The following is a 26,539-nucleotide window of genomic DNA, read 5'->3' on the forward strand; positions in this document are numbered from 1 at the left end:
GCACTATATAATGTAGTTAATTAGGCACAGAAGTGGCTTTGACCAACCTGTGGCACTATTATTTAGGCACTATGGGGGAGATTTCTTATCTCCCTTGTGCCAGAAAAGTGTCTTTAAAAAGTTGCAAGCTGTGTGATTGCGTTTTTTTAAAATGCAAATTTTTTTGGGGAAAAAGTTGGAAGTGCCTATTTTTATGCCACCCTCACCACGTTTTCAAAAGAAGGCGTGGCAAGATCAGGAAAGGGGTGTGACCAACAGCTTTTCTGGTGCAAATGAAGCCAGAAATCGAAGGCAGCTCGGAGCGCTCGTAGATTTCTATTTAGGCGCACAGACTGACGGAGGATGCGTCTAAGACCTACGCCTCATCATAAATGTGATGCATTCTCTGACAGTGCAGGGGATATCAAGACTGGCACAGAAAGTGCCTGTCTTGATAATTCTCCCCCATTATACTTTATGGCACTTATAATTCGGTATTAATGTTTGGTATGACTGTTTTTACTCTGTATAACACTATCGATAATGGTGGGTGCACCATCAGAAGGTAAACCACATAGGACCGATCCTGCTAAAGAGCTGCATGGAGGAGTTCAAGGGACACATTTAGCTCATAAGCCACTGGTGGCGATTTAGGGTAACTGCTTTAGGGTAACATTGTCCAGACTGCAGATTGTTTCTGTTAATGCTGTAGAATTTGTTTGAGCTATAAGTCGTGGGAAATACATAAAAAATAAATGTCCGTGGTTAGAATTTACAAGTTGTATGCTCGGTCCAATAGATTTTTGGCAGGCAACAAACTTATGCTTTTAGCATCTTGTTAACTCTGCAATGTGCAACCGATAAGAAATATGGAATTTCTCTAAAATGTGTTTTCTAGGGTTTGTCTAATCTGAAGAATAGTCAAGGTCACATTAATTAAATGCAGATTTTAATGAGAAAGCTGTACTCATGAGAAAGCTGTACATGTAGCAGATGTATGGGAAAAATGTGGCGTGAACATAGGCATAAGTCGGGGAAAGGAGTTTAGGGAGCAGAGAGTATCCTCTCCTGTTCTTACATGCTGGTGGGTTATCGGGTGACTAGAACACTAAGCTCTCTCTGAAACTGCCTCGCCCTCTGCACTTTGAATAACAGGGCCAGGCGTTATCAGGTTTACACTGCCTGGCCTTGTCAGAGGATGTGGCATGTGCAGAGAGAGCAGAGCCTCTAGGTGAAATTGCAACGCCCCCGTTGCTCCTAGAGGCTCATTCGCATATATTAAATCTTTATTTTTCTCAGTAATGCGGGCACATAAGAACATACAGTCAGGTGTTGGAGGCAGTATATGTAAAAGTGCTGTGTTTACCAACAGATATGACTTTGGGCTAAACCTAAGGGCGGTCTCCTGCCATTCCCCTGGTATTCACCCTTTAACCCCTGTACAGATATATGGACTTCGCTGCAGCTGGGCGACCAGGCTGCTACTTCTGGAAGTAGTCTGTGTGATTGACAGCTGGCCCACTGGGGTCAGAAACACACATTTGGGGCACCGAGGAGTCAAGTAAAACTGTACAGTCCGAGTTCAGGGCAGGCAAAGGACGAGCATTAGAAGTGACAATCCAAGGTCAGGACAGGCAACGAAGGGTCAATACGGAGGTCAGGCACATGTCAGGTCAGGCAGCAGAGGGTCAGAATCCAGATATCAGGCAGGATTTGGTACATGGGCAGACAAACAGATGCAACACACTTTTGTAGAAACTAGCAAGCTAGGAAACCTATTGCTCAGGCACCTGCGCTCCGACTGGAGAAGATGCCTGAAGTACCCCAGGGTTGCCGGCTGTTGGCTGGTGAAAATTAGGTATCAGTCAGTTTCATAGGCACAAATCTGATGACAGATGCCCTTTAACTTCAAAATGGCTGGCTAATTTGTACAACTTCCTGTCCTCAGTTGAAGATCAGCCCTAAAAAACTAATGATTCTGGGCTGGGTAACAAAATTCATTGGTAACGTCCTATTAGATGGCTGAGTACTAGAGTGATTATTTCAGGTCTTGACCGTCTTTGCAGTGTTTTTTGTTTTTATGTGTTTTCATTTCATCTTTCCGTTTTTTTTTGTTTTTTTTCTATGACTGTCCTGTTTGGCTACTACCTATAGTATAGTTCTTTCAAATCTTCCTGGCGAGTAAACAGGATACCAACAGTGAAGACTAACACATTTCAGAGCATTAACAGATAGGCAGAAAATACCATAAGCAATGGATAAACACTCGCGCTGCCGTCTGGGTAAGGTGGGTTGGAGGTGAGCTCACACAAAAGGACTATGTGTGCGCCCCGTCGCTGCTGGGTTCTGCTGTGGGGTTAATTGCCAAAAAACACCCACAGAATAGGAGAAGACCTAGTATTGGAAATAAATAATATATAATAAATAGTGGTGTATCCTATAGGTAGGAACAAGGTCAGCGCGGGTTCTTTCTTCTTTTATAGAAAATACCATAACCTTTCCTAATAATAAGTCAGGGTTTGTGGAACACTGGGTGACAACATCTATAGGTAGAAGAATCCATTTAAAAAAAAGAGGGGCAACACATTTTTCATGCTTTCTACATTTTGTCCAAGACACAATAAGTATTGGTTTCATTGGCCCAGGGTTGCCAACCTAATTTTTTCTTATTGTGGACAACTTAGGCTACTTTCACACTAGCGTTAAAGTTTTCCGGTATTGAGTTCCGTCATAGGGGCTCAATACCGGAAAAAAATGCATCAGCTTTGTCCTAATGCATTCTGAATGGAAAGCAATCTGTTCAGTATGCATCAGGATGTCTTCCGTTCCGTCCCTTTTACAGCATTAATTTTCATTCAAATTTATTAATGCCGGATCCGGTACCAAGTGTTCAGGAAATTGCCGCATTGACGGAACTGGTTTTCCAGTCTGCGCATGCGTAGACCTTTAAAATGTTAAAAAAATAAATACCGGATCCTTTTTTCCGGATGACACCGGAGAGACGGTTCCGGTATTTTAGTGCATTTGTCAGACAGATCCGCATCCGGAAACAAATGATATCCGTTTGCATACGGATTTCCGGATCCGGCAGGCAGTTCCGTCAACAGAATTACCTGCCGGATTCTTCTAACGCTAGTGTGAAGTACCCTTATCTAACATTTTTATGAACAACCTATTCTTTTTTTATAGAAAACTTATCCAACATTTTTATGGACACCTCGGAAAGCCAAAAATAAATCATGATGATTAAAGTTTCCTGTCCACACCCTTTATCTTAAAAAGGTATTCCCATTTGGGACATTGAAGAATGTCTTTGTCACCCACTACTATCCCTAGAACAGGACACCATAGTGAATTAAGAGCAAGCCTCCCTTGTGCAACCATCTTCCATTCTCTGCTGTGGGACTTCCGAAAAAAGCCAAGCAAGCAAATGGATGGGTGGCCGTGCTTGGGTTGTTTACTCTCTATTCACCACCATGAGATTTCCGAATATAGTTGAGAGTGCCATTTTGGAAGGCTCATAACAATGAATGGGCAGTGTGCTTTCTCTTCACTTCGGAGCCTGCAGAGGTGGGACCGAACTTATCAATATGCTATAAATGTCTAAGATAGGACAACGCCTTTGGTTCCCCGGCCCAGGCAAAGTCACTTTTTAGAAGTTTCCCTTCCACTGAAAACCAGCTCCCGTCTACCTACACCCCTTTCCACCTTTCTGGCCTAGTTTTATCCCATGTAACTTTAGATCAGTATTGAGAAATTATTTTCCTGCATCAATTTTGCCGGAGCGTTCCTTGAATTTTTTTTAACATTGGTGGAAGAGTAATTGCTTTCTGTAAAGCATCTATTATGGTTTGTAAAAAATGTAAATGTTCCTTTTGGGTAGAATTTCAAGTGATCAGTTAAACCAGAGTAATAAATAATTGTTAAAAAAAAAAATGAACAAAGCCTCCAGAAATAACATCCTTGTTGGGTCAGCGCAGTAGAGGAATGTAAGTGCTAAATAAGATTTATTGGACATACTATAGTATTGTTCAAGGCGTTTTTTTTTTCCAAGGCCAGGAATCAGTCTGTAAATTACCACACTCATTTATAATAGTCAGAAGCCGACAGCCAGCCAGCAGAGGAGAGACACTGCCCTTTACATGCTCTTGCTTAATACTCGGTGATATTTTAGTGATATATTAGGCAACCAGACCTGTCAAGATATTCATATACTGTCTTTAAAGTTTATCTGTGAAATTGAGTCAGAAGCATGGTACCACAGATACATGAAGTGCACGCCCGACTCAGCGGGCTCAGTAAAGACAAAGAAAGTAGGGTCCATAGATGGCAATCTGATCTTGTTCTTACATGAAAGGATTAGTTATTATGGGCTATGGCGCCGCTTTTTGTTTGGCACAGATTTTATACATGCAGCCCATCAAGGCTGGAAACTAGGAGGTCGGCCTTGGTGAAAAGGCTTTACTTCCTACCCTTTATGCCTCAGGCAGTCGGGTGCTTCCAGACATGGATGACGGATGCTGTATGAGAAATCTTACGGAAACTGTCATATAACGATAGAGGTTGGGTCTTCTACATCATCTCCATTATCAGAAATGTATGTAGGAAATTATAGTGCATATAGCAGTATGAATGGGGTCCACGATCTTCATCCAACACTCTGCACCGCAAAAAAGTAGTGCATGCACTACTTTTTTGAATTGCGGATGCACTCCGTAGTGCTTCAGTGGTGGTTCCGTGCCTCCTTTCCGCACTGCACCTTCCAGATTGTGGACATCCGTGATACAGGGTGCACAAACGGCCTGTGCCCGTTTATTGCAGACCCGCCGTTTGTAGGCTGCAATATAACCACGGCCGGGCAACGGCCATGTGCATGAGGCCTTAGGGGGTAGCTGGGCTGAGAGAAGTTTATTGTTATAACATGTGAGGAACCGGAAAACCTGCTGTGACTACTGGGGAAGTGAGGATGGAGCCTGCTGTTATGATCTGTACTATCTATCTGTCTGTCTATCTATCTCATATCTATCTATCTATCTATCTATCTATCTATCTATCTATCTATCTATCTATCTATCTATCTATCTATCTATCATCTTCTGTCTAGTTATCTATGTATATATTCTTAGAAGACAAATGATAGATGGGTCTGTTGAGGAGATGATAGGGACTTGTCTGACAGTTTATTAGTCCCTATAGCAATAAAAATGCACATTTGGCCTCCAGATTTACACTGCAGGCAAAGCATTCGTAGCATGATGACCGGAAACCTGGACCTGCAAATCTGCAAGGATTAAATACAGTTGTTTTCGGTTCCTTTAAGTTTAGCAGATTTTTCCATGCAGACCCAACGCTGGATGGACAGAACTGCCAGCTCACTTGCTTGTCAAAATGATGCATGTCCTTACTTATAGGACAATACACACTTTAATGAGACCACGTTAAAAAAGGAAACGTGACTGCCCGAGAAACCCCAGAGTGCTGACATGTGTAACACTGGACACTGCTGCTGAATCTCAGCTTCTGTATATTATCCTTGTGTGTGATATAAACTCAATCTATATCTATATATCTCTCTCTCTCTCTCTACATATATATATATATATATATATATACAGTACAGACCAAAAGTTTGGACACACCTTCTCATTCAAAGAGTTTTCTTTATTTTCATGACTATGAAGGCATCAAAACTATGAATTAACACATGTTTAATTATATACATAACAAACAAGTGTGAAACAACTGAAAATATGTCATATTCTAGGTTCTTCAAAGTAGCCACCTTTTGCTTTGATTACTGCTGTGCACACTCTTGGCGTTCTCTTGATGAGCTTCAAGAAGTAGTCCCCTGAAATGGTCTTCCAACAGTCTTGAAGGAATTCCCAGAGATGCTTAGCACTTGTTGGCCCTTTTGCCTTCACTCTGCGGTCCAGCTCACCCCAAACCATCTCGATTGGGTTTAGGTCCGGTGACTGTGGAGGCCAGGTCATCTGGCGCAGCACCCCATCACTCTCCTTCATGGTCAAATAGCCCTTACTTTCAAAGTTTTCCCAATTTTTCGGCTGACTGACTGACCTTCATTTCTTAAAGTAATGATGACCACTTGTTTTTCTTTACTTAGCTGCTTTTTTCTTGCCATAATACAAATTCTAACAGTCTATTCAGTAGGACTATCAGCTGTGTATCCACCTGACTTCTCCTCAACGCAACTGATGGTCCCAATCCCATTTATAAGGCAAGAAATCCCACTTATTAAACCTGACAGGGCACACCTGTGAAGTGAAAACCATTTCAGGGGACTACCTCTTGAAGCTCATCAAGAGAATGCCAAGAGTGTGCAAAGCAGTAATCAAAGCAAAAGGTGGCTACTTTGAAGAACCTAGAATATGACATATTTTCAGTTGTTTCACACTTGTTTATTATGTATATAATTCCACATGTGTTAATTCATAGTTTTGATGCCTTCAGTGTGAATCTACAATTTTCATAGTCATGAAAATAAAGAAAACTCTTTGAATGAGAAGGTGTGTCCAAACTTTTGGTCTGTACTGTATATATATAGTACTAGTTAATTATGTATAAATGTATTTTATTACTAGTATTATAATTATATCATTTTATTTGTTCTCTTTTATCAGACTATTAACAGATATTCCTGTTTTATGTTTCCAGGGTTGGCTGCAAAAATACGGCTACCTTCCACCATCAGACCCCAGAATGTCGGTATTGCGCTCTGCGGAGACCATGCAGTCTGCTATAGCTGCTATGCAGCAATTCTATGGCATTAATGTTACAAAATCAGTTGACAAGTACACAATTGAGTAAGTGCATTTTACATTGTGCAGATGGATTTGATGTCTGTTCTATGTTGTTTACTGATTTCCTTTCCAGTTTTCAGATGTTCTGACTTTTTGAGGGTTATTTTGCATCATTAGAGATAAGCGAATCGAATCTACGCAAATCCAATTTGTTATAAATTTCCCAAAAGATTCTAGTTTTGGGGAATCTGAAACTTTTCTGATGTGTCCCACACGAATCAGTCAAAATGCCAACCACCATTTTACAGATCAGAAGGAAAAAAAGGATCATTTTTGGACTTTTTTATTTATTAAAAAAATTGGTGCGGTTTACAGGTGAAACTTGCAAAATTTCAATATCGTGCAAAAGATTATTTATTTCAGTAATGCAACTTAAAATTAGAATATTGTGAAAAGGTTGAATATTCTAGGCTCAAAGTGTCACACTCTAGTCAGCTAATTAATCCATACCCCCTGAGCAAAGGGTTCCTCAAAATCGTGACTTTGGGGTTTCATAAGCTGTAAGCCATAATCATCCAAATTATAACAAATAAAGGCTTGAAATATCGCGCTTTGCATGTAATGAGTCTCTCTCATATGTTAGTTTCACCTTTTAAGTTGCATTACTGAAATAAATGAATTTTGCACGATATTCAAATTTTTCGAGTTTCACCTGTATTATTAGAGACTGTTTCTTACTGCCGGCTGCCATTCGTTTACCCATAGCCATATACAGTGCTGCCCATAATTATTCATACCCCTGGCAAATTTTGACTTAAAGTTACTTTTATTCAACCAGCAAGTAATCTTTTGACAGGAAATGACATAGGTGTTTCCCAAAAGATAATAAGATGATGTACAAGAGGCATTATTGTGGGGGAAAAAAACATTTCTCAGCTTTTATTTACATTTGAGCAAAAAATACAAGATTTTCCGCACTGTGGAAAATCTCAGAGGACGTGGTCGGAAGCCAAAAGTGACACCTGTGCTGGCCAGGAGGATAGTTAGAGAGGTGAAAAAGAAAGGATCACCACCAAGGCCATACTGGTGAATCTCGGCTCTGCTGGTGGCAATGTCCCAAGGCAGACAATCTAACGGACACTGCACAATGCAGACCAAGGAGGACGCCACTTCTCCAGATAAAGCACACAAAAGCTCGCTTGGCCTTTGCAAAAGCTCATCTGGACAAAGAACAAGACTTCTGGTCTTCTGTGTTATGGTCAGATGAAACAAATATTGAATTGTTTGGTCACAATGATGTTTCCTTCATTTGGCGTAAAAAAGAAGAAGCCTTCAACCCAAAGCACCATGAAAAAAGAGCAATACATAAGGATTCTCAACGACAACATCAGGCAGTCTGCAGAGAAACTTGGCCTTGGGCACCAGTGGACATTTCAGCATGACAATGACCCAAAACACACAGCAAACGTGGTGAAGAAATGGTTAGCAGACAACAACATTAACGTTTTGCAGTGGCCCAGCCAGAGTCCAGACTTGAATCCAATTGAGAATCTGTGGAGGGAGCTAAAGATCAGGGTGATGGCAAGAAGACCCTCCAACCTGAAAGATTTGGAGCTTATTGCTAAAGATGAATGGGCAAACCCTGTGGAGACATGCAAAAAGCTGGTCTGCAATTAGAGGAAGCGTTTGATTGCTGTAATAGCCAATAAAGGCTTTTCTATTGATTATTGAGAAGGGTATGAATAATTTTGGACTGGACACTTTTTGCTCAAATGTAAATAAAAGCTGAGAAATGTTTTTTTTCCACAATAATGCCTCTTGTACATCGTCTTATTATCTTTTGGGAGACACCTATGTAATTTCCCATCCAAAAATTATTTGCTGGTTGAATAAAAGTAACTTTAAGTCAAAATTTGCCTGGGGTATAAATAATTATGGGCAGCACTGTATATCACTGTCACTTTGACATTACTAATGTTGTCTTGGAGTTGAGGAGCTTGAAAGAGGTTGGATATGGTCCTAGGAGATCTCAGAGTGGCAGTCACCAGTTTTCAAGGCAAAAAGTGCAATTTTAATTTAGACAAAATTTATTTGGACCCAATTGAATCCGACGACCAACTCAGACCCAAAATGAATTTTTGGGAAATTCACTCATCCAGACTCGAACTGGCTCACAGAGGAGCAGGTGAATCTCCTACGCAAGTGGTACATGGCACACTACTGTGAATGCATTACATATAGATAGGCAGTATACAGCATCTCAACCAGCCCATGCATTCAAATAATAAAAGACTATTAAACCAATATTACAGATGCATGGGGTGGTTTAGATCAGTGGTTTAGGTCACGCTCAGTCCCATTCACTTCTATGGAGCTGAGCTGTGCGTAGGCCATGTGATTGATGAATGTGTCGTCAGTGGCCTACGAAAAGCTGAGAGAAGGCCACAACGCTACTGTTGAACCCCCACCGATCAGATACTGGTGACCTATGCTACCCCCTAGCTACTCCCCTGTCCTGGAACCCCCAGCAACTAGATGTAGCTTCAGGGGAAGTCCAGAATTACATAGAGTCTGTATTACATTGCTGCGGCAGGTTCCCCACAGCAAGATCCATTTTTTCTGCTCTGCCTCCTAGAGGGGGTCTGAGAGTTCCCCACAGTAAAGTCTATATTCCCTTTTTTTTATAACCCATCAGTTATTTTTTATTTTTTTATAATAAAACTGCATTATATATAGTACTAGATAAAACTTCTAGTTGGGCACGTTACACAGATACCCACAGGACGGTATTTTTCCTATAACTATAATTTCAACATTTTAGCTTTCTCTAAAAATAGCAAATACATGTTGAAATAAAATAAAAAATTTAAACTTGATTAATGACGAGATGGCAGCAGATTTCACATTCTGTCAGGAAGTCGTAGATGACTGTCACACTCTTCAGAGAGACACCTCAAGTGCAAGACAATGCATTGTAAGTGATAATTGTCATGTTTTTCAGATAAAATTGACGTTGCTTTATATATTTATCTGCAACACATGGCAATTAAAAATCCATGGAGGTTATAGTTTTGATATCTTAGTGCCTTGCAATGTATTATATTCAGTATTTCCAATTTTATGTTTAGCCTGCATTTATGTATGTCTTCAAATTAGTCTATCTATCATTTTGTTATAAGAGATGATGAAGGCCTCCAGTGCTGGGATTTATGGGTGTACCAGAGAAAATGATTATCCATCTATATAGAACATGTGCACACTTAAAGGGGTTATCATGGGTGGTTTAAAAAAATATAAGAATCAATACACACATGACTGATCCCCCGTCTCTAGCATTCAGATGTTACATGCAGGAAGGGTCTGGTGGGTCTGGTGATGCTTTCCTAGCCAATCATTAGGTATGACCTACCTGAGCCAGGCATTGGATGAGCAGGCCTAGCCTGGCATTTGCTGCATGTTGAGGGAGGAGAGACCAGTGGGGACCTATAAGCGTTGGAATGGGAGCTACAGGAGATTGGTGATGGTATCACTTCTTTTATTTTTTTTAAACTAAAAGCTGGCCTGTGCAATTTGCCAAAAATGTTGCCCCCCCCCCCCCCCGTCCCAGACAACTCCTTTAAATGCGCTTTAAAGTTTACTTCTATCAGTATGAACAGATCATATTATTAGAAAGATAGACTGTATTATTTGTGAATCAATCATCGTAGTGGAAAGTGATTTGCTCCAAATGGCGTTGTCTTTTGCTGAAACTTTGGGATGTATTACTACAGAGTGTGAATGATGCAGTGCAGGATCCTCTGTTTTTGGTGTGAGAAATTCCACCATGGGGACATGAATTTTCCAGATTTACCAGTGCCCAGTCTGCAAAGCCATAGAATAAAATGAGCAATTGTTTTCAATACAAAAAAAGGCAACCTCAATACAATACCAAAAAATTAGCCTCAAAAATGTAAAATTGACCCATTTAGACCGACTTGGTTATCCAAAGGAACTTCACTGTGCCAGGCCTCGGAGCCTTTGGAAGGCCCAAGGCTGCCACAACAACTGAATGGCTCTCTCAATATTGGTGCCGGGGTGCCGTTTAGGCCCCAGGAGCGCAGCCAACCATAAGCTGTAAATAATAGAAAAGTGTCAAAAGGTCCTTTTACAGAGAACAATTATCGGGCTGATTATTGGGAATGAAATAATTGACCTGTGTAAAGGTCAAGTTGATGAGGATAGGTCATCAATTACTAATTCCCAGATAACCCCTTTAATTTGGTTGCCGGGGGGGAGGGAATTCATTCCAAAAGGGTCAGAGTGGGATTTAAAAAATTAAAGAATAGATGCTTACCATCACCGATCCCCTGTCACTTTCATTCTATTGCCAACAGGCTCCTCCCTGGTCTCTGTTTGCAGCAGGTATTTTAAAGGCTATGTACACCATCAGGAGCAAATTTTTTATGATTGCATTTTACTCATTTTGGGCTAAAAAGCATTTCTTCAATTAGTCTTTATAAAAAATATTGAACTGTTCTGTCACAAAGAACTATCTAGCTGTGTGATTTGTATTTTTACTGTCACTTTTTGTTGGTCATCCAATAAAACTCTGAATTACTAAAAGGTCATAAACACTTATTTAAGCCACATCCTTATCAGTAAGAAATATGGAGCCCTCAGCTGAGCTGCCTGACGGGACACAGTAAAAATTCAGAGCCTGCTACTAGAGAATTTCAGGGCAGCATTGAGAAAGGGGCTCAACATTTTTAATGAAGACCAAATGAAAAAAAGATTTTTAGCTCATAATAAGTACAATGCAATAATTAAAAAAATATATATAATTGTCCACAAAGGTGCACATAGCCTTTTAATGTATTAATTGTATTACCCTGGGTTATAGCACATTAACAAACTGTAAATGAGTATTCATTAAAACTGAACATTCCACAAGCAATAAAATATGAAAAATGTAAATCCCTATGACACCTGCATGCTGAATGCATTCTGTATGTGAACTGTAGAAAAAGCTGTTCTAATGGAGCGTAATAGTGTGTTTTTTTTTTTTCCTCTGCTACCATCCTTTGATGTAGTCAAATCACAATGAGGTGAGAATTCCTAATATTGTACATTACTGTAATTCTACATGTGCATTGCCACCGTTACATCAGAAATCAGATCCTCACTTGCCAATATTGTGGTTTAAGGGTCGCACTGAATTTTAGTGACCGGGCTAACATTCATTAGACAGATGGAATCTTCTCCAAATTTTTTGTCAAATCCCAGGCACCAGGTTGCCAGTGGTCCAAAAATGTGCTTCCACTCACTAACGTATGGGTTGTTTTCTGTTGATGACTATGGGGTTAGTATTGCCCGTGTGCAGTAATGTGCCCGTCCTGACGTAATGCTCAGAATTAGGGTATATTCCCATGACCGTATTTATTGCAGATTGGATGTGGAGCCATTCATTTCAATTGCAGACAAGAATAGGCAGTGCTTGGTGAGCTGTGAGAAGACTACGGCGCTCACAGGAGCTCCAGTGCCTTCTGAACACAGCTGATCCCGGTTGTCGAACCACCACCGATCAGATACTGATGACCGATCCAGACACAATGCATGATAAGGTTGATCTTGCTGAATTAACAATACCTCATTTGTGTTCTTCTGAGAAAATTTTTATTTTATTAATGTGTAAATTAGGTTATCAGTGTACCAAAGGAAGGGCCTTCTCCCGCCAGCGCCGTAGTCTACATTATGTTTGAGCAGTGCATCTGCCTCTACTTCCCCAGCTGCAGCGATGACATCATCCTCCACCTGGAAGAGAAGATGCTCGGCTTTGTTCGGGTGCAGGATGATGTTATCTTTGCTGCTAGGAAAGTAGAGGCAGATGCACTGGGATGTGCAGATAGTGTAGACATTACAGGCTCAGCTCAGATGCCTCGTCTTGTCAATCAAGGGGGTTTGGGGAAACAGAGTCCAATGCACTGTGGATGTGCTGATAGTGTAGACTACAGCATGAAATTACAGGGTCAGCTGAGGTGTCTGGTCCTGTCAATCAAGGGGATGGGGCAGTGGCTCGGAATGCAGAGCGGAGAGCTCTGGTGCTTGAAGGACCTTGGGCCTGCCCCTCAGTACCAAGGAGACGTAACATACATACTTTATTAGTAAAAAGTTATTTTACTCAGGAAAGGAACATAAATGAGGTATTGTTTTACTCAGCAGGATCAACTCTACCAGATATCATGTCTAGTTTAATAAGGTTGATCCTGTTGGTCAATGCTCTTTAATTGCATTTAACCATTAATAGAATGAATGTGAAAGAGTCATACATAACCACAAGTTGTGTGTGTTTTCTTTCGAATATCTATTCTGATCTTCTGTATTATTTATTTCCACCTTCTGTCCTGAAGCCTTGGATGATGTGGTTGCCTGTTTCAATAACACTTAAAACGTATTTATTGCAGCTGGATGAAGAAACCACGATGTGGTGTGCCTGACCAGAAAAGTGGTATTTCCAGATTCAGCGTCCGCCGAAAACGTTATGCCTTAACTGGGCAGAAGTGGAACCACAAGCATATCACATACAGGTAACGAGGATTGGATAGCATTTACTGTCAACTTTAAAGGGCTTCAAATCCTTTAAAGGGTTTCAGTTTTGGAAGACTTTAGGGGGAACATAACACCACTGTGGACAGTCACTGGCTGCCGCAGCTTATGTGAGCCTCATCAATTCAGGAAATTGACAAGCATCGATTGGCGGCATAGGTCCTTCTGAGGGGGTGGTCAAAAGTGTTTCAAACCTGGATGGCCTCTTTAAGGGGCTGTCTCAACACAAGGATTGGAGGCACCATTATAAGAGAGCAGTGCATAAACATGGGAATATTTTTAAATGCTTCTAAGTTAAAGGTTGTGTTTTGCTTGATTTAACAGAATAAAATAATATCAGTTTGTGGAACAGCTCCTTTCAGATTTCAAAGGAAAAAAATTGAACCCTATTGGCGGTTTACCATATTTTTAACCATATTTAGACCATAAAACGCACATACGGTTTAGAGAAGGAAAATTTAAACATATATTTTTCATCAGACCTCAAATTAGACCCCTAGTCTTCATCAGACCTTAAATCAGACCCCATTCTCCATCAGACCCCCAAATTAGACCCCCAATCTTCATCAGACCTCAGATCAGACCCCCCAAATCAGATCCTCATTCCTCATCAGACTTCAGATCAGACATAAAATAATATTCACCATATTCACAGCTGCATCGTCTTCTGCTGTTACTGCACTCAGTGTAACCAGACCATGACCATGGAAGAACTCAGTAGTATTAGCTTCTTAAGTTGCACTGCCATTTCCCCCCCACTTTGGGGGGAAAAAAGTGCATCTTATAGATTAGAGTATTCTTTGTATGCCTATACAGTTTAATACGTTAGAGCCTTCACCCTGTTGTATACATTGGAAAAAACACCCAATATACTGTATACTGTATCTTCAACAGGAAAACAAAATTAGTTAAAAAATGGTATATGGACATATATCGGCCAGGCAGATGTGAGTAGACTTGACATATGCAGAAACAAACGTAGCCCAAAAAATGTGATGTGAACAGATCTGAAAGGGAAAAAATGGAAATATTGTTATAAAATTGATCAGAAATGACAGTGATATATTTACTTTGTGGAGCAGATTATTAAGAAAATCTCCATGGATATGTTTTTGATAAAAGAACAGTCCAGGAGAGTCTCCATTCAGGACCATCTTCAGCAGACCAGGAACTCTGATACATTGTCAGATGAACCAGGCATGTACCTCGGAGACATTCCAATGTAATAAGCAATATCGCAAAAATTCTCCAGCGTGACACAGGTCCATCAAAGCAGGAGCTTTATTTCTTCAAATGTTAAAACAAGTGTACTGACATCATTTCCCCATGTAAATGTGCTGCCAATCACCCAATGCACAAGCAAAACGCTTGTTCATTGGTTGAAATGATCTTTCATTCAGCACATTAAATAATTGTTTCTGGGCAGCAGATTGTGCTATGTGAACAGTGATCTGCTGCCTAGAAACAATTAATCTGTACGAGGAAGAGTGATAGCAGCTTTTCACCTCCACTGACGAGCTGGTAATAATCGGGAAAGGTACCTTCCCGATAATTGCTTGCTCTGTCAGGCAGTGTAAATCCAGCATTAGTTGTAGGAGAACATGCTTCAGTAGACACAGTAGACATGTCAACTGATATTTTGGAATTAGCTTGCTAGCTTTAATTTCTGTCAATCTCATTTACAGATTTCTGTAATGAGATTGTTATAGCTATGGTGTGAACTTGATAAAGTCTTTAAAAATTTATTGAAACTTTCAAGTCAATTATGCTGAGTTATCTACAGCTACATAGATATTTCATAAGGAAGAGTTATCGCAGAGGCAATTGTTTGGCTGTTGTTAGCTGATAAACACGCCCCCGATCTGGTTAGGCCACGCCCCCTCCCACTCCTCAGCCCACAGGGATTGAAAAAATTAAGTTAAAAATCAACTTCTAGGTTCCGCTAAGCCGCGCCCCCAATCTGGTTTGGCCATGCCCCATCCCACTCCTCAGCCGACATGGATTGAAAAATGAAGTTAAAAATCAACTTCTGTCAGCTGCAGAGATGGGAGGGACAGTGAATTTCTCCCTGCAGCTCACACTCAGACAGCACAGTGCTGCTGTCTTAGAGTGAGCTATTCAAAATGACACGCCCCCAATCCGGTTAGGGCACGCCCCTCCCACTCTTCAGCCGACAGGTATTGAAAAATGAAGTTAAAAATCAACTTCTAGTTCCTGCTAAGCCACGCCCCCCGATCCAGTTAGGCCACTCCCACTACTCGGGCCGACAGGGATTGAAAAAATGAAATTAAAAATCAACTTTTGTCAGCTGCAGGGGTGGGAGTGAGGGTGACTTTCTCCCTGCAGCTCACGCTCAGACAGCACAGTGCTGCTGTCTGAGAGTGAGCTGTTCAAAAAGAAATTCCTGTGTCCTTCCAGGCCCTGCACCAGACGAAGGACAGGGAGGCTGAAAGCCGGACTGTCCGGCCTAAAACTGGACCTCTGGCCACCCTAGGGGCAGGCTGCTGTGGAGGTCACAGTTAAGGGGATGGTCCGCTATGGTCAGTGTTAGGAGGCAGATTGCTGTAAAGTCCACTGTTAAGGGCGTGGGCCACTATTGGAGGTCATTGTCAAGGGGGTGGTGTGCTGTGAAATTCACTGTTAAAGGGGCAGGCTGCTGTAAAGGTCATTGGAGTGGGTGGGCTGCTGTGGAGGTCCCATTTTAAGGAGGGGTGCTTTTAAAGTGGCAGGGTGCTCTTTTAACGACACACACAAACATTAAATGAAATAGATTAAATATACCCGAGTATATATATACAGTGCCTTGCAAAAGTATTCACACACACCCACCCCCCCCCCCCCCCCCCCTTGACTTTTTTTGGTGTTTTGGAGCCTCACAACCTGGAATTTACATGGATTGTTTGAGGATTTATCATTTAATTTACAGAACATGCCGACAACTTTGAAGATGTTTGTTTTTATTTTTATTGTGAAGCACACAACAAATAGAACAAAATAACTGAAAAAGTCAATGTGCATAACTATTCACCCCCCTAAAGTCAATACTTTGTAGAGCCACCTTTTGCAGCAATCACAGCACCAAGTCGCTATGGATAAGTCTCTATGAGCTTACCACATCTTACCACTGGAATCTTTGCCCATTGCTCCTTGCAAAACTGCTCCAGCTCCTTCAAGTTGGATGGTTTGCACTTGTGAACAGCAATCTTTAAGTCTGACCACAGATTTTCTATTGGATTGAGATCTGGGCTTTGACAAGGCCATTCCAGCACATTTACCGGTATATGTTTCTCCTTAAACCACTCAGGTGTTGCTTTAGCAGTGTGTCTGGGGTCATTGTCCTGCTGGAAGGTGAACCTCTGTCCTAGCCTCAAATCACACGCAGAGTGGTACAGGTTTTGCTCAAGAATATCCCTGTATTTAGCACCATCCAACTTTCCCTGAACTCTGACCAGTTTCCTAGTCCCGGCTGCTGAAAAACATCCCCACAGCATGATGCTGCCACCACCATGTTTCACTCTGGGGATGGTGTTCTTTGGGTGATGTGATGTGTTGGGTTTGCGCCAGACATAGCGTTTTCTTTGATGGCCGAAAAGTTCAATTTTAGTCTCATCAGACCAAAGCACCTTCCTCCATACATTTTGGGAGTCTCCCACATGCCTTCTCGCGAACTCACAACATGCCTTTTTGTTTTTAGCTGAAAGTAATGGCTTTCTTCTGGCCACTTAAAAGCCCAACTCTATGGAGCATACCGCTTATTGTCGTCCTATGTGAAGATACTCCAGTCTCTGCTGAGGAACTATGCAGCTCCTCCAGGGTTACCTTATGTCTCTGTGCTGCCTCTCTGATTAATGCCCTCCTTGCCGGTCTGTGAGTTTTGGCGGGCAGCTGTCTCTTGGCAGGTTTGCTGTTATGCCACGTTCTTTCCGTTTGGTTGTGATAGATTTGATGGTGCTCCTGGGGATTATCAAAGATTTGGTTATTTTTTTTATAACCTAACCCTGACTTTACAACATTGTCCCTTACTTGTTTGGAGAGTTCCTTGGTCTTCATGGCAGTGTTTGGTTAGTGATGCCTCTTGCTTAGGTGTTGCAGCCTCTGGGGCCTTTCAAAAAAGGTGTGTATATGTAATGACAGATCATTTGACACTTAGATTGCACACAGGTGGACATCATTTCACTAATTATGTAACTTCTGAAGGTAATTGGTTGCACCAGAGCTTTTCATGGGCTTCCTAACAAAGGGGGTGAATACATACACCCATGCCAATTTTCTGTTTTCTATTTCTAAACAATAGTTTTATGTATATATTTTTCTCATTTCACTTCACCAACTTAGACTATTCAGATTAACAGAACATTGAACTTAAGGCTGTAATGTAACAAAACACGAAAAAAGTCAAGGGGGGTGAATACTTTTGCAAGGCACTGTGTGTGTATATATATATATATATATATATATATAGCCAAGTCACATTATTATGACCACCAGCTAATATTCAGAGTGACTGGTAGGTTGTCACAGGTATCCTTCCCACAGCTGCTGGAGAGTGCGTGGGGGGAGTATCCATAGAGTGAACACGATGGTAGGTGGTCCTACTTATCCTCAATTGGTTTCAAGTTGGGGGAATTAGGGGCCAGGGTAGTATTGGCTTTCGCAGTTTATAAACTGTTTGCATGCTTCTGTGGTTAAAGTGTATTATGAGAGGACTAATGGCACTATTGATGGTTACTCTTCCAACCAATGTCGGACATTTCTACCCGGGTGATATGTCTCATTGTCTGGCTGGAAGAGCTATTCTGTCCCAGGTAAGACAATCAGCATTTATGGGTGTATGGTATCTGCATTATGAATTCATACCCAAATTGGTTGAGAGTGCCTTCCACATGGATGAGTGGGCCCAGATAATCCCAAGAAAACATTCCCCAGACCATAATGCTGCCACCACCAGTTTGTATTCTTCCAGAAATGGTTGCACGGTGTTTGTGATCTGATGTTTGTCATCTGATAAGCCAACGTCCATTCGTTTGATGAAGCAGAAAATGTGACACTTCTGAGAAAGCAACCTCTTGCCAATCTGAGGAGGCCCAGTTCTGATACTGCTGTGAAAATTGATGCCTTTTTTCTTATGATGCAACTTTATTAGCAGAGCTACATTGACCACCCATGTGCTTCGGAGCCCCATACGCAGTAGGGTTAGCTGAACTGTTGTTTTAGACACGCGTCTGGTGGCCCTCTGGTTCATTTTGGCGATGAGCTGCTCCATTGTGGGGTGTTGGTCCGCCCTTGCACACCTTTGTAGCTGATGTCCATCTCTCTCATCAACAGTGCCTTTTTGCAACTCTGATAAATTGCCCCTTTTACCCATGACAGCAACAAGGGGTATATGTGCAGATAGCCTATCTCACACCGTACATACCCACCAAGCCAGCACACCACACATGACTTCCTTCATAAGCTACACGCTTAATAATAATACTGTATAATGGTCACATCTTAAGAATGCTACCAGGCTGCTACCTCCTGGAGTGGTAAATAGCTGACCCAAGGGGATTAGAGACACTGGTGTGAAGCACCAAGGGATGAGGCAAAGCTCTTGTCAGTAACAGGCTGAGGATGAGGCCAGCAGAGTTTGTGCGAATCCAAGAAATAGGTGAGTGCAGGTTTCACAGGGTCAGTATGGTAATCAGATACAAGTGAGATCAGGTGGCAGAGGGTCTGAATTTGGTAATAAGGGCAGAAGCTGGTACATGGGCAGACTAGCAGATTATCAACCTTTTTGGCAGCAACTAGGGATATATGTGCAGAGAGCTTATCGCACACTTTACATACCCACCAAGCCACCTCACCACACATTACTTCCTTCATAAGCTATTCGTGGAGTAGGAAGTGATCATAATAATGTGACTCGACTGTCTCTCTCTCTCTCTCTCTCTGTGTATATATATATATATATATATATATATATATTTATATAGAGAGAGCGAGACAGATAGAGAGATCACATCTTAAGAATTACTCCTGGTTATATCCTGCTTGCCTGTTTCTGTTTCTCTGATTCACTATAATGAAAGTCACCACATGGTCCAAGTGGTTTAACCTCCACCGATCAGTCATTTTTTTGGGCATTTATTATACTATGGCAGAAATGTACATAAGGAGAAAAGCCCTTTAAAGTGGTTGTCTCATGAGGACACCTGTCAATTTTTTGATTTAGTCACTTATATAGCTCTGACATATTCCACAGCGATTTACAGATATTAGCATCACTTGCTGTCCCCATAGGAGCTCACAATCTTAGTCCATATGGCTATTAGGCCCTTTGATATAATAGAGGGGGGTCCTCTATGAGCCAGAATGAAGAGATGGTCTATGAAAGTTGTAGCAGACTCGAACTGTCCTTTTATTACAAGCACAGCCATTCATCTGAATGACTGCCATGTAATACTACTGTACATTTTTCTGAGGAAACTCCTGGCTGGCCTCCGCTGGCAACAGCAAAATCGTCTATCTGCTGGGGGTGACTGGCTGGGGCATCTAGTGTGCCACATTCTAACATTTCTTTGTCACTGATGAGACAGCCTATCACACTCTAATATCAAATATATTAGCAGGATGGCTTTGACACAACTACCTTAATATTTTATTTATTTAATTATATAGCACCAACATATTCCACAGCGCTTCACTGACATTATCATTACTACTGTCTCCAATGAAGCTCACAATGTAAGTTCACTATCAGTATGTCTTTGGAGTGTGGGATCCACACAAACATGGGGAGAAAAAAAAAAGGTCATGAAGATGTTGTCCTTGGTCGGATTCAAACCTAGAACCCCAGTGCCACTAATACCATATGGTGGTATCAGCCTTAGTAATGCCTATAAGTAGTGCCTTATCTTGCATTAATATTCTGAGCTACTGTATCTACTGCCTATTAATAAGTAGAAGTATCCATAGCAGTCTCTAGATCTAGCAGTGGCTGTCCAGCTGTGCCACATAATAGCATCCATTTAGGATATTAGATTTTCCCAAACTGAACTTATTTCACAGTGAGATGTGTCATAACAGTCAGACTGAAAGTTAGCACCACCATGACCATAAAATGAAGGGCCTTATTCCTGTACAGTCGTGTAACAATCCATGGGTGTGGAACCACTCTGACTTTGGACTAAACCTAAAGGCGTTATCCTGGCAGTCCCCTAGTATTCTTTAACCACTGTACAGGTATCTGGACTTCGCTGCAGGGAAGCCACCAGGCTGCTACCTCCTGGAATAGTCTTGGAGTGGTTGATAGCTGACCCAAGGGTATGAAGCACCAAAGTATGAAGCACCAAGGGATCAGGCTAAACTCTTGTCAGTAACAGGCTTGAGGTAGAGGCCAGCAGAGTTTGTAAGAGTCCAAGAAAAAGTCCAAAGGTCAGGGCAGGTTTCACAGGGTCAGTACAATAATCAGGCACAAGTCAGATCAGGCGGCGGAGGGTCTGAATTCGGTAATCAGGCAGAAGTTGGTACATGGGGAGACAAGCAGATTATATAGCACCTATTAGTAAGCTAATAAACCTATTGCTCAGTGAGTGAGATAAACAGCACAACATGATTTACACATTAGAAGCAGCTGCACACAGAACCAGTGGAGGGTTAACCATTGCAATACTTCAGAATGAAGTGAGGTTCAATGAAAAATATCTCCAGTAGACACACAGGACACAGGCGTCCAGACCTGCAGTTGGAGCTCATTCTCTAGTAAAATATTGATGTTATGAAATCCCACCTCTTTGGGCCTAGTAGACAGTTGTTATGGAGATTCATGACAAGAGTTGTAGGAATTTTACAGCCTGAGAAATTGAAGGTAGTGAAAACTATGTTTGGAGTGAGGAATACTCCAGAGAAGGCCTCCATTATGGATTAATAAGGGAGGAATTATTCTGTATCTACCACGGCACACATTTTCACAAATGCTTTTGCCACTCTTGTTTTCCAAGGGGATTAAAAGCCGTTCACTTATCAACTTAAAGAGTGTGGGCTACAGCTGATGTACTGATGATACGTCTATCTGTAGAGACAACCCTCAGAGGAATACGCATGTAGGCTCCATGCAATGATGCATCCTGGAAATGACATCTTCAACCAACATTACTTCAACAATTTGCATCACTGTTTTGAAAGATGTTTTTGTTGGCAAATACTTGTAAAAATTCATCTGCTATCAGATATTGGAGTGAATATTTAGGAAACATGAACAATAGCAATTAGGCCGTTTGTCAGGAGCCACAAGCAGATGAAAAAATGCCCAAAGGCGGTGGGTGGTATTTTCGAATTGGCCACATGATTTTGCTGATAATACCAGTTTTACAGAGAAGATTGTGCGGCCATTAACAATCTTATTAATGGACGCTCCGTTTTGTGGGTATAACTGCGTCAGGCGATTAACACACTAGTTAAAAACCCCACCTCCAGCCTGTGGACGTGGTCTCAGCCATACACAATTACCACAGCGTGGAAACTCAGCCTTAATATTATGTTTGGTAGTTAGAAGATTCTGTACCAGAAGTAAAAGCTCAATAGAGAACAACCTCAAGTTTGCAGTGAGTTATATGCACCTATCACTGATAGGCATCAGGCCCTCCTCGTGCAACCAAAAAAGCTTAGACCCGTTGAGGTGTGGACTCCACAAGACTTCTGAAGGTATATAACACCAAGACATTAGCAGCACCCGGCTAGAGCCATGATCTAGAAGGTTTTCTTTTAAAGCCAAGATTCTCAGAAATGTCCTTGACTGCTGAAGTGCTTTCTTGCCAGGATGTACGAGTGAAAACCCTGACGGGGAAGGGGCTAAATTGGTTTCCAGCTTTAGACAATCCCTATTTCTTAGAAGGGTTGCGTGACCCCCTCTCATCTCAAAGTGTAATCTGTGACGGAACCTGGAAGTAAGCATTCCCACCACAGGGGAAATAAAGTATTAAACAGTTCACGGTCAAATTGATGGGTTTTCTGTATAATGCAAGATACCGTAAGACAGGATATACAGAAAGAGACCTGCTGTACACCTGATGCATACTCTGGCCAAGTGATAGGGGGTTTTCACAGAGGACCCCCCTCTAAGTCAAATTTCATTGACTTAAAGTTCACATACTGCAGCTGTAGCTTTCTACGGTTTGAGATTAACAAACCACACGTGGAAAGTGGACCAACGGCAAAAAAAAATATTAATGAAATAACCCTATGGGAAGTGTCTGGAGAAGGAAAAAAGAGGAGCCGAAAATGAAATCTATGTTTGACTAGAAGCAATTCATTTATTTCAATAAACCATACTATGAGCCAGGAAAAAAGCCCTTTTTTCAGCGAAGCTTTGATGGATGCCAGCTGGAATGAAAAGATTCAGGTGTAACAAATCATAGAGAGTTGTAAGCCTTTTATTTTTATGAGACCTTGACAAATTATGTAGTATTCCCTAATTAACTGATTAGGACGGCTGGTGTCTACGGGAGCGGCTTCTCCATGCATTGCAGACGTAGAGCTTGGAAGGCTGCAATAAACTCCTCGGCACATCCATGTATATCAATACTCCTTCTTCTAATCTCCCGGCTGCTCTTCTCTCCGTCGTGAAAGGTTGAGATGCAAAACTTGTCACTGCGAATTTCTAGCTGACACTGAGACATCTTTACTGGAATGATTTGCTATGAGGAGTGAAAGCAACAGCTCCAACTTCTCATGATACTGCAGAAATGCAAATGGGGAAAGTCCAAAGTATCACCCACGGTGGCGTCATCTAAGATGACGTGGAAGGAGTAACGCAAATGATTAAGACAATTTCATCCATGATTTATATTGAGACATTAAGAACCAGGCAAGACGGGGACATTTATAACCAGTGAGGTCAAAGTTGTCCAGGAGTAGAAAATTATTTAGAGGGGTCGTCCAGAATTTTATTATTGATGGCCTATTCTCAGGATACGCCACTAATATCTGATCAGCAGGGGTACAACACCTCGCACTCTTACCGATCAGCTCTTCAAGAGTAATGAAGTGAAGTGGATGTGAGCTGTGGAGCTCCAGCACCTATTTCTGGCACAGGAAGTAGTCAGGAACAGCTGATTAGTAGAGTGCAGTGTATGGGACCCTTGCTCATTCAGATATTGATGGCCTATCCTGAGAATAGAGATCCTGGGCAACCCCTTTAGGCCTCATGCACACGGCCGTTTGGTTGGCGGCTCGGATGCGGACCCATTCACTTCAATAGGGCCGCAAAAGATGCGGACAGCTCTCCGTGTGATGTCCACATCCGTTGCTCCGTTTTGCGGCCCCGCTAAAAAAATATAACAACGGTCGTGTGCATGAGGCCTTAAGCCCTGGATAACCCCTTTAAGTTAAAGGATACTTGTCGTATTTTTTTTTTTTTGGAGTATTGGATTGTGGTGATTAATATCTCCTTGGTGGCCCTATTTCAACTTTTCACTGTGTATTCAATTACCCCTTAATTCCACATTTTTGTTCCCTGTACTGCCTACTTTTACCTGTGCTTAAAATAGGGTTACTAGGCATGGTCCGTCCTTTTGTTGAAGGACAGAGGACGCAGAAGCAGGCAGCCTGCAAGGTCACATTACTAACAGCCAGGGACTGTAAGTAAATGATTAAAGCCAGGTCCTCCCCAGCAGCTGATAACAGTGCCTGGGCTGTGTGCACCTCTCCCTGTCCCTGCGCTTGGCAGACGCTCCCTCACTCAGCAGAGCTGGAGAAGGCAGAGTTGAACCAGCGCAGACCAGGGAAGGGAGATCTGCCGTCTGCTCAGTGTATAAATGAAAGCAACATGTGGTAAGAGGACCCCTTTGTGCTGCAGGAGATTAACCCTTTAGGGGGGGAGGGCTCTGGTTACTGACACATTTGGGGGGCTATTGTTACTGGCTAGTAAGGGCAGGCGGGATTAGCCTCAGGGTGAGGGTAGGCGGGATTAGCCTCAGGGTGAGGGCAGTGGCGGCCATTTTAACTGAATAGTGAAATTGCAGTTTTATGCAGACTGGTTGCTAAGGGCTGAATCTTATTAACTATGGGGTAAGTCAGTCTAATAGTAACTGATTCTGGAATATCATGTTATTAGTAACTACATATATGAAAATTGAAATTAGGGTCTAAATGTGACAGTTATCCTTTAAACAGTTGTACCACATTATTAGAGGCTGAAATTACTATGATTATAGATTACAGACCTGTGTGTATGTCCAGGAAGCACAGAATCTTACTATACCTACATGACTTATTGATATAGGAACACTAGGCCTCACTGAAGATCTTTTCTTTTTTTAATCTTTTCAATGGAAAATCAACTGTGGGTTCAAATGGTTTTGGGCTCATGCACACGACAGTATTTTGCGTTCAGTATACTGGCCGTTTTTCGAGTTCAGTATGCGGAACATATACTGAACCATTCATTTCAATGGTTCAGCAAAAAATACTGAAGTGTCTCTGTGTGCATTCCGTTTCAGTATTTCTGTACCGTGAAAAGATAGAACATGTCCTATTCTTGTCCGCAAATCGCGGTGCTTGGCTCCATTCAAGTCAATGGGTCCGCAAAAAAAACTGAACACATACGGAAATGCATCCGTATGTCTTCCGTATCCGTTCCGTTTTTGCTGAACCATCTATTGAAAATGTTATGCCCAGCCCAATTTTTTCTATGTAATTACTGTATACTGTATATGGCATAGGGAAAAACAGAAAGGAAATGGAAACACAACGGAAACAAAAGACGGAACAACGGATCCGTAAAAAACGGACCGCAAAACACTGAAAAAGCCATACTGTCGTGTGCATGAGCCCTTTGGGAGAAATATTTTGGGAGAGGAAGCAGTGTAATATGTACAGCGCTATGGAATGAATGGCGCTTTAATAATTATTAATAATAATAATAATAATAATAATAATATGAGCTAAGCAGTGATTGTGACCGTATCTGTGACATGACAGACAGTAACAAATAGCCAGTGAATTAGGAAGGAGAGCACTGCGGGTCAAGAAAAGGTTCACTAATGTCCTTTACATGAGAATCTAAGAGTACTGAAACGTTTTTAATTTTCACTGGAATTGTCCTTTAATTGTAGCTGTACTTTTGCAATTGAGACTATGGAACTCTCTGCCTGAGGAGGTGGTGATGGTGAGTACAATAAAGGAATTCAAGAGGGGCCGGGATGTATTTCTGGAGTGTAATAATATTACAGGCTATAGCTACTAGAGAGGGGTCGTTGATCCAGGGAGTTATTCTGATTGCCTGATTGGAGTCGGGAAGGAATTTTTTATTCCCCTAAAGTGGGGAAAATTGGCTTCTACCTCACAGGTTTTTTTTTTTTTCCTTCCTCTGGATCAACTTGTAGGATGACAGGCCAAACTGGATGGACAGATGTCTTTTTTCGGCCTTATGTACTATGTTACTATGTTACTATGTTAAATTAAATCACTCTTTGGGAAAAAAAACATAAACAAGGATCAGCAACCTTCAGCAGTCCAGCTGCTGTGGAACTACAACTCCCAGCATGCAAACATCCTCAGCTGTTCCTCTAGCTCCCACAGAAGTGACTGAAGCTTTCTGGGAGTTGTAGTTTCTGGACAGCTGGAGCGCCGGAGGTTGCTGATCCCTGTACTAGTAGGTTTGCCGTTGACTGGATATTTTTTCATGCTGAGTTTCTGCCCTGCTCGTCAGTCCAACTCTTCCCTGTCTGACTTTGATTTTAGATTGCAAGCTGAGGTGAACACAATCCACACTCTCATCCTTTTGTATGAACGCTTTGTGTGTTTACTCTTTACTGTGAGTCCAATACTCTGACGTCAAGAGGAGAGTTTGACAGGCGGAGACGGAACAATTACACTGGAGACACAGCCTCATCGCCTTCACCCAGACTGACACACAAAGGATATGAGATCTGTTGAGATGAATGGGTTGAGCAAACCACTGTCACCCAGACCATTCATTGATTCCTGCAGGCTGATGAGATTGATCGCGCCAGATAACGAGATCCAATATTTTGTGGAGAAGCATAAAACGCAGGAAAAAAATCTGCTCAGGGACAAGACATTAATTGTACTTCTGTTTTCAAAAATGGAAAATCAATTTACAGAACGAGTAATATCACAATTACAATAATAAAGATTTTCACATAAATATCCGTCTTTATTAATATAATTTGCCAATCGCTTCCTGGCTTGTACATTTTTTTATATTATTGGTCAGT

At 41.7% G+C, this 26,539-nt stretch overlaps 1 protein-coding gene across 1 annotated transcript in view; it reads left to right on the forward strand.

Moving 5' to 3' along the window:
* Positions 1-26,539, forward strand: part of MMP16 (matrix metallopeptidase 16) — a 243,756-nt gene that overhangs the window by 130,152 nt on the left and 87,065 nt on the right. The window contains exons 2-3 of the mRNA XM_040431288.1: positions 6,652-6,800; positions 13,178-13,300. Coding sequence (XP_040287222.1) covers positions 6,652-6,800; positions 13,178-13,300 — 272 coding nt within the window. The remainder of the gene's footprint in view (positions 1-6,651; positions 6,801-13,177; positions 13,301-26,539) is intronic.

Source organism: Bufo bufo, chromosome 5 (genome assembly GCF_905171765.1).
Source record: "Bufo bufo chromosome 5, aBufBuf1.1, whole genome shotgun sequence".
Lineage (NCBI taxonomy): Eukaryota > Metazoa > Chordata > Amphibia > Anura > Bufonidae > Bufo > Bufo bufo.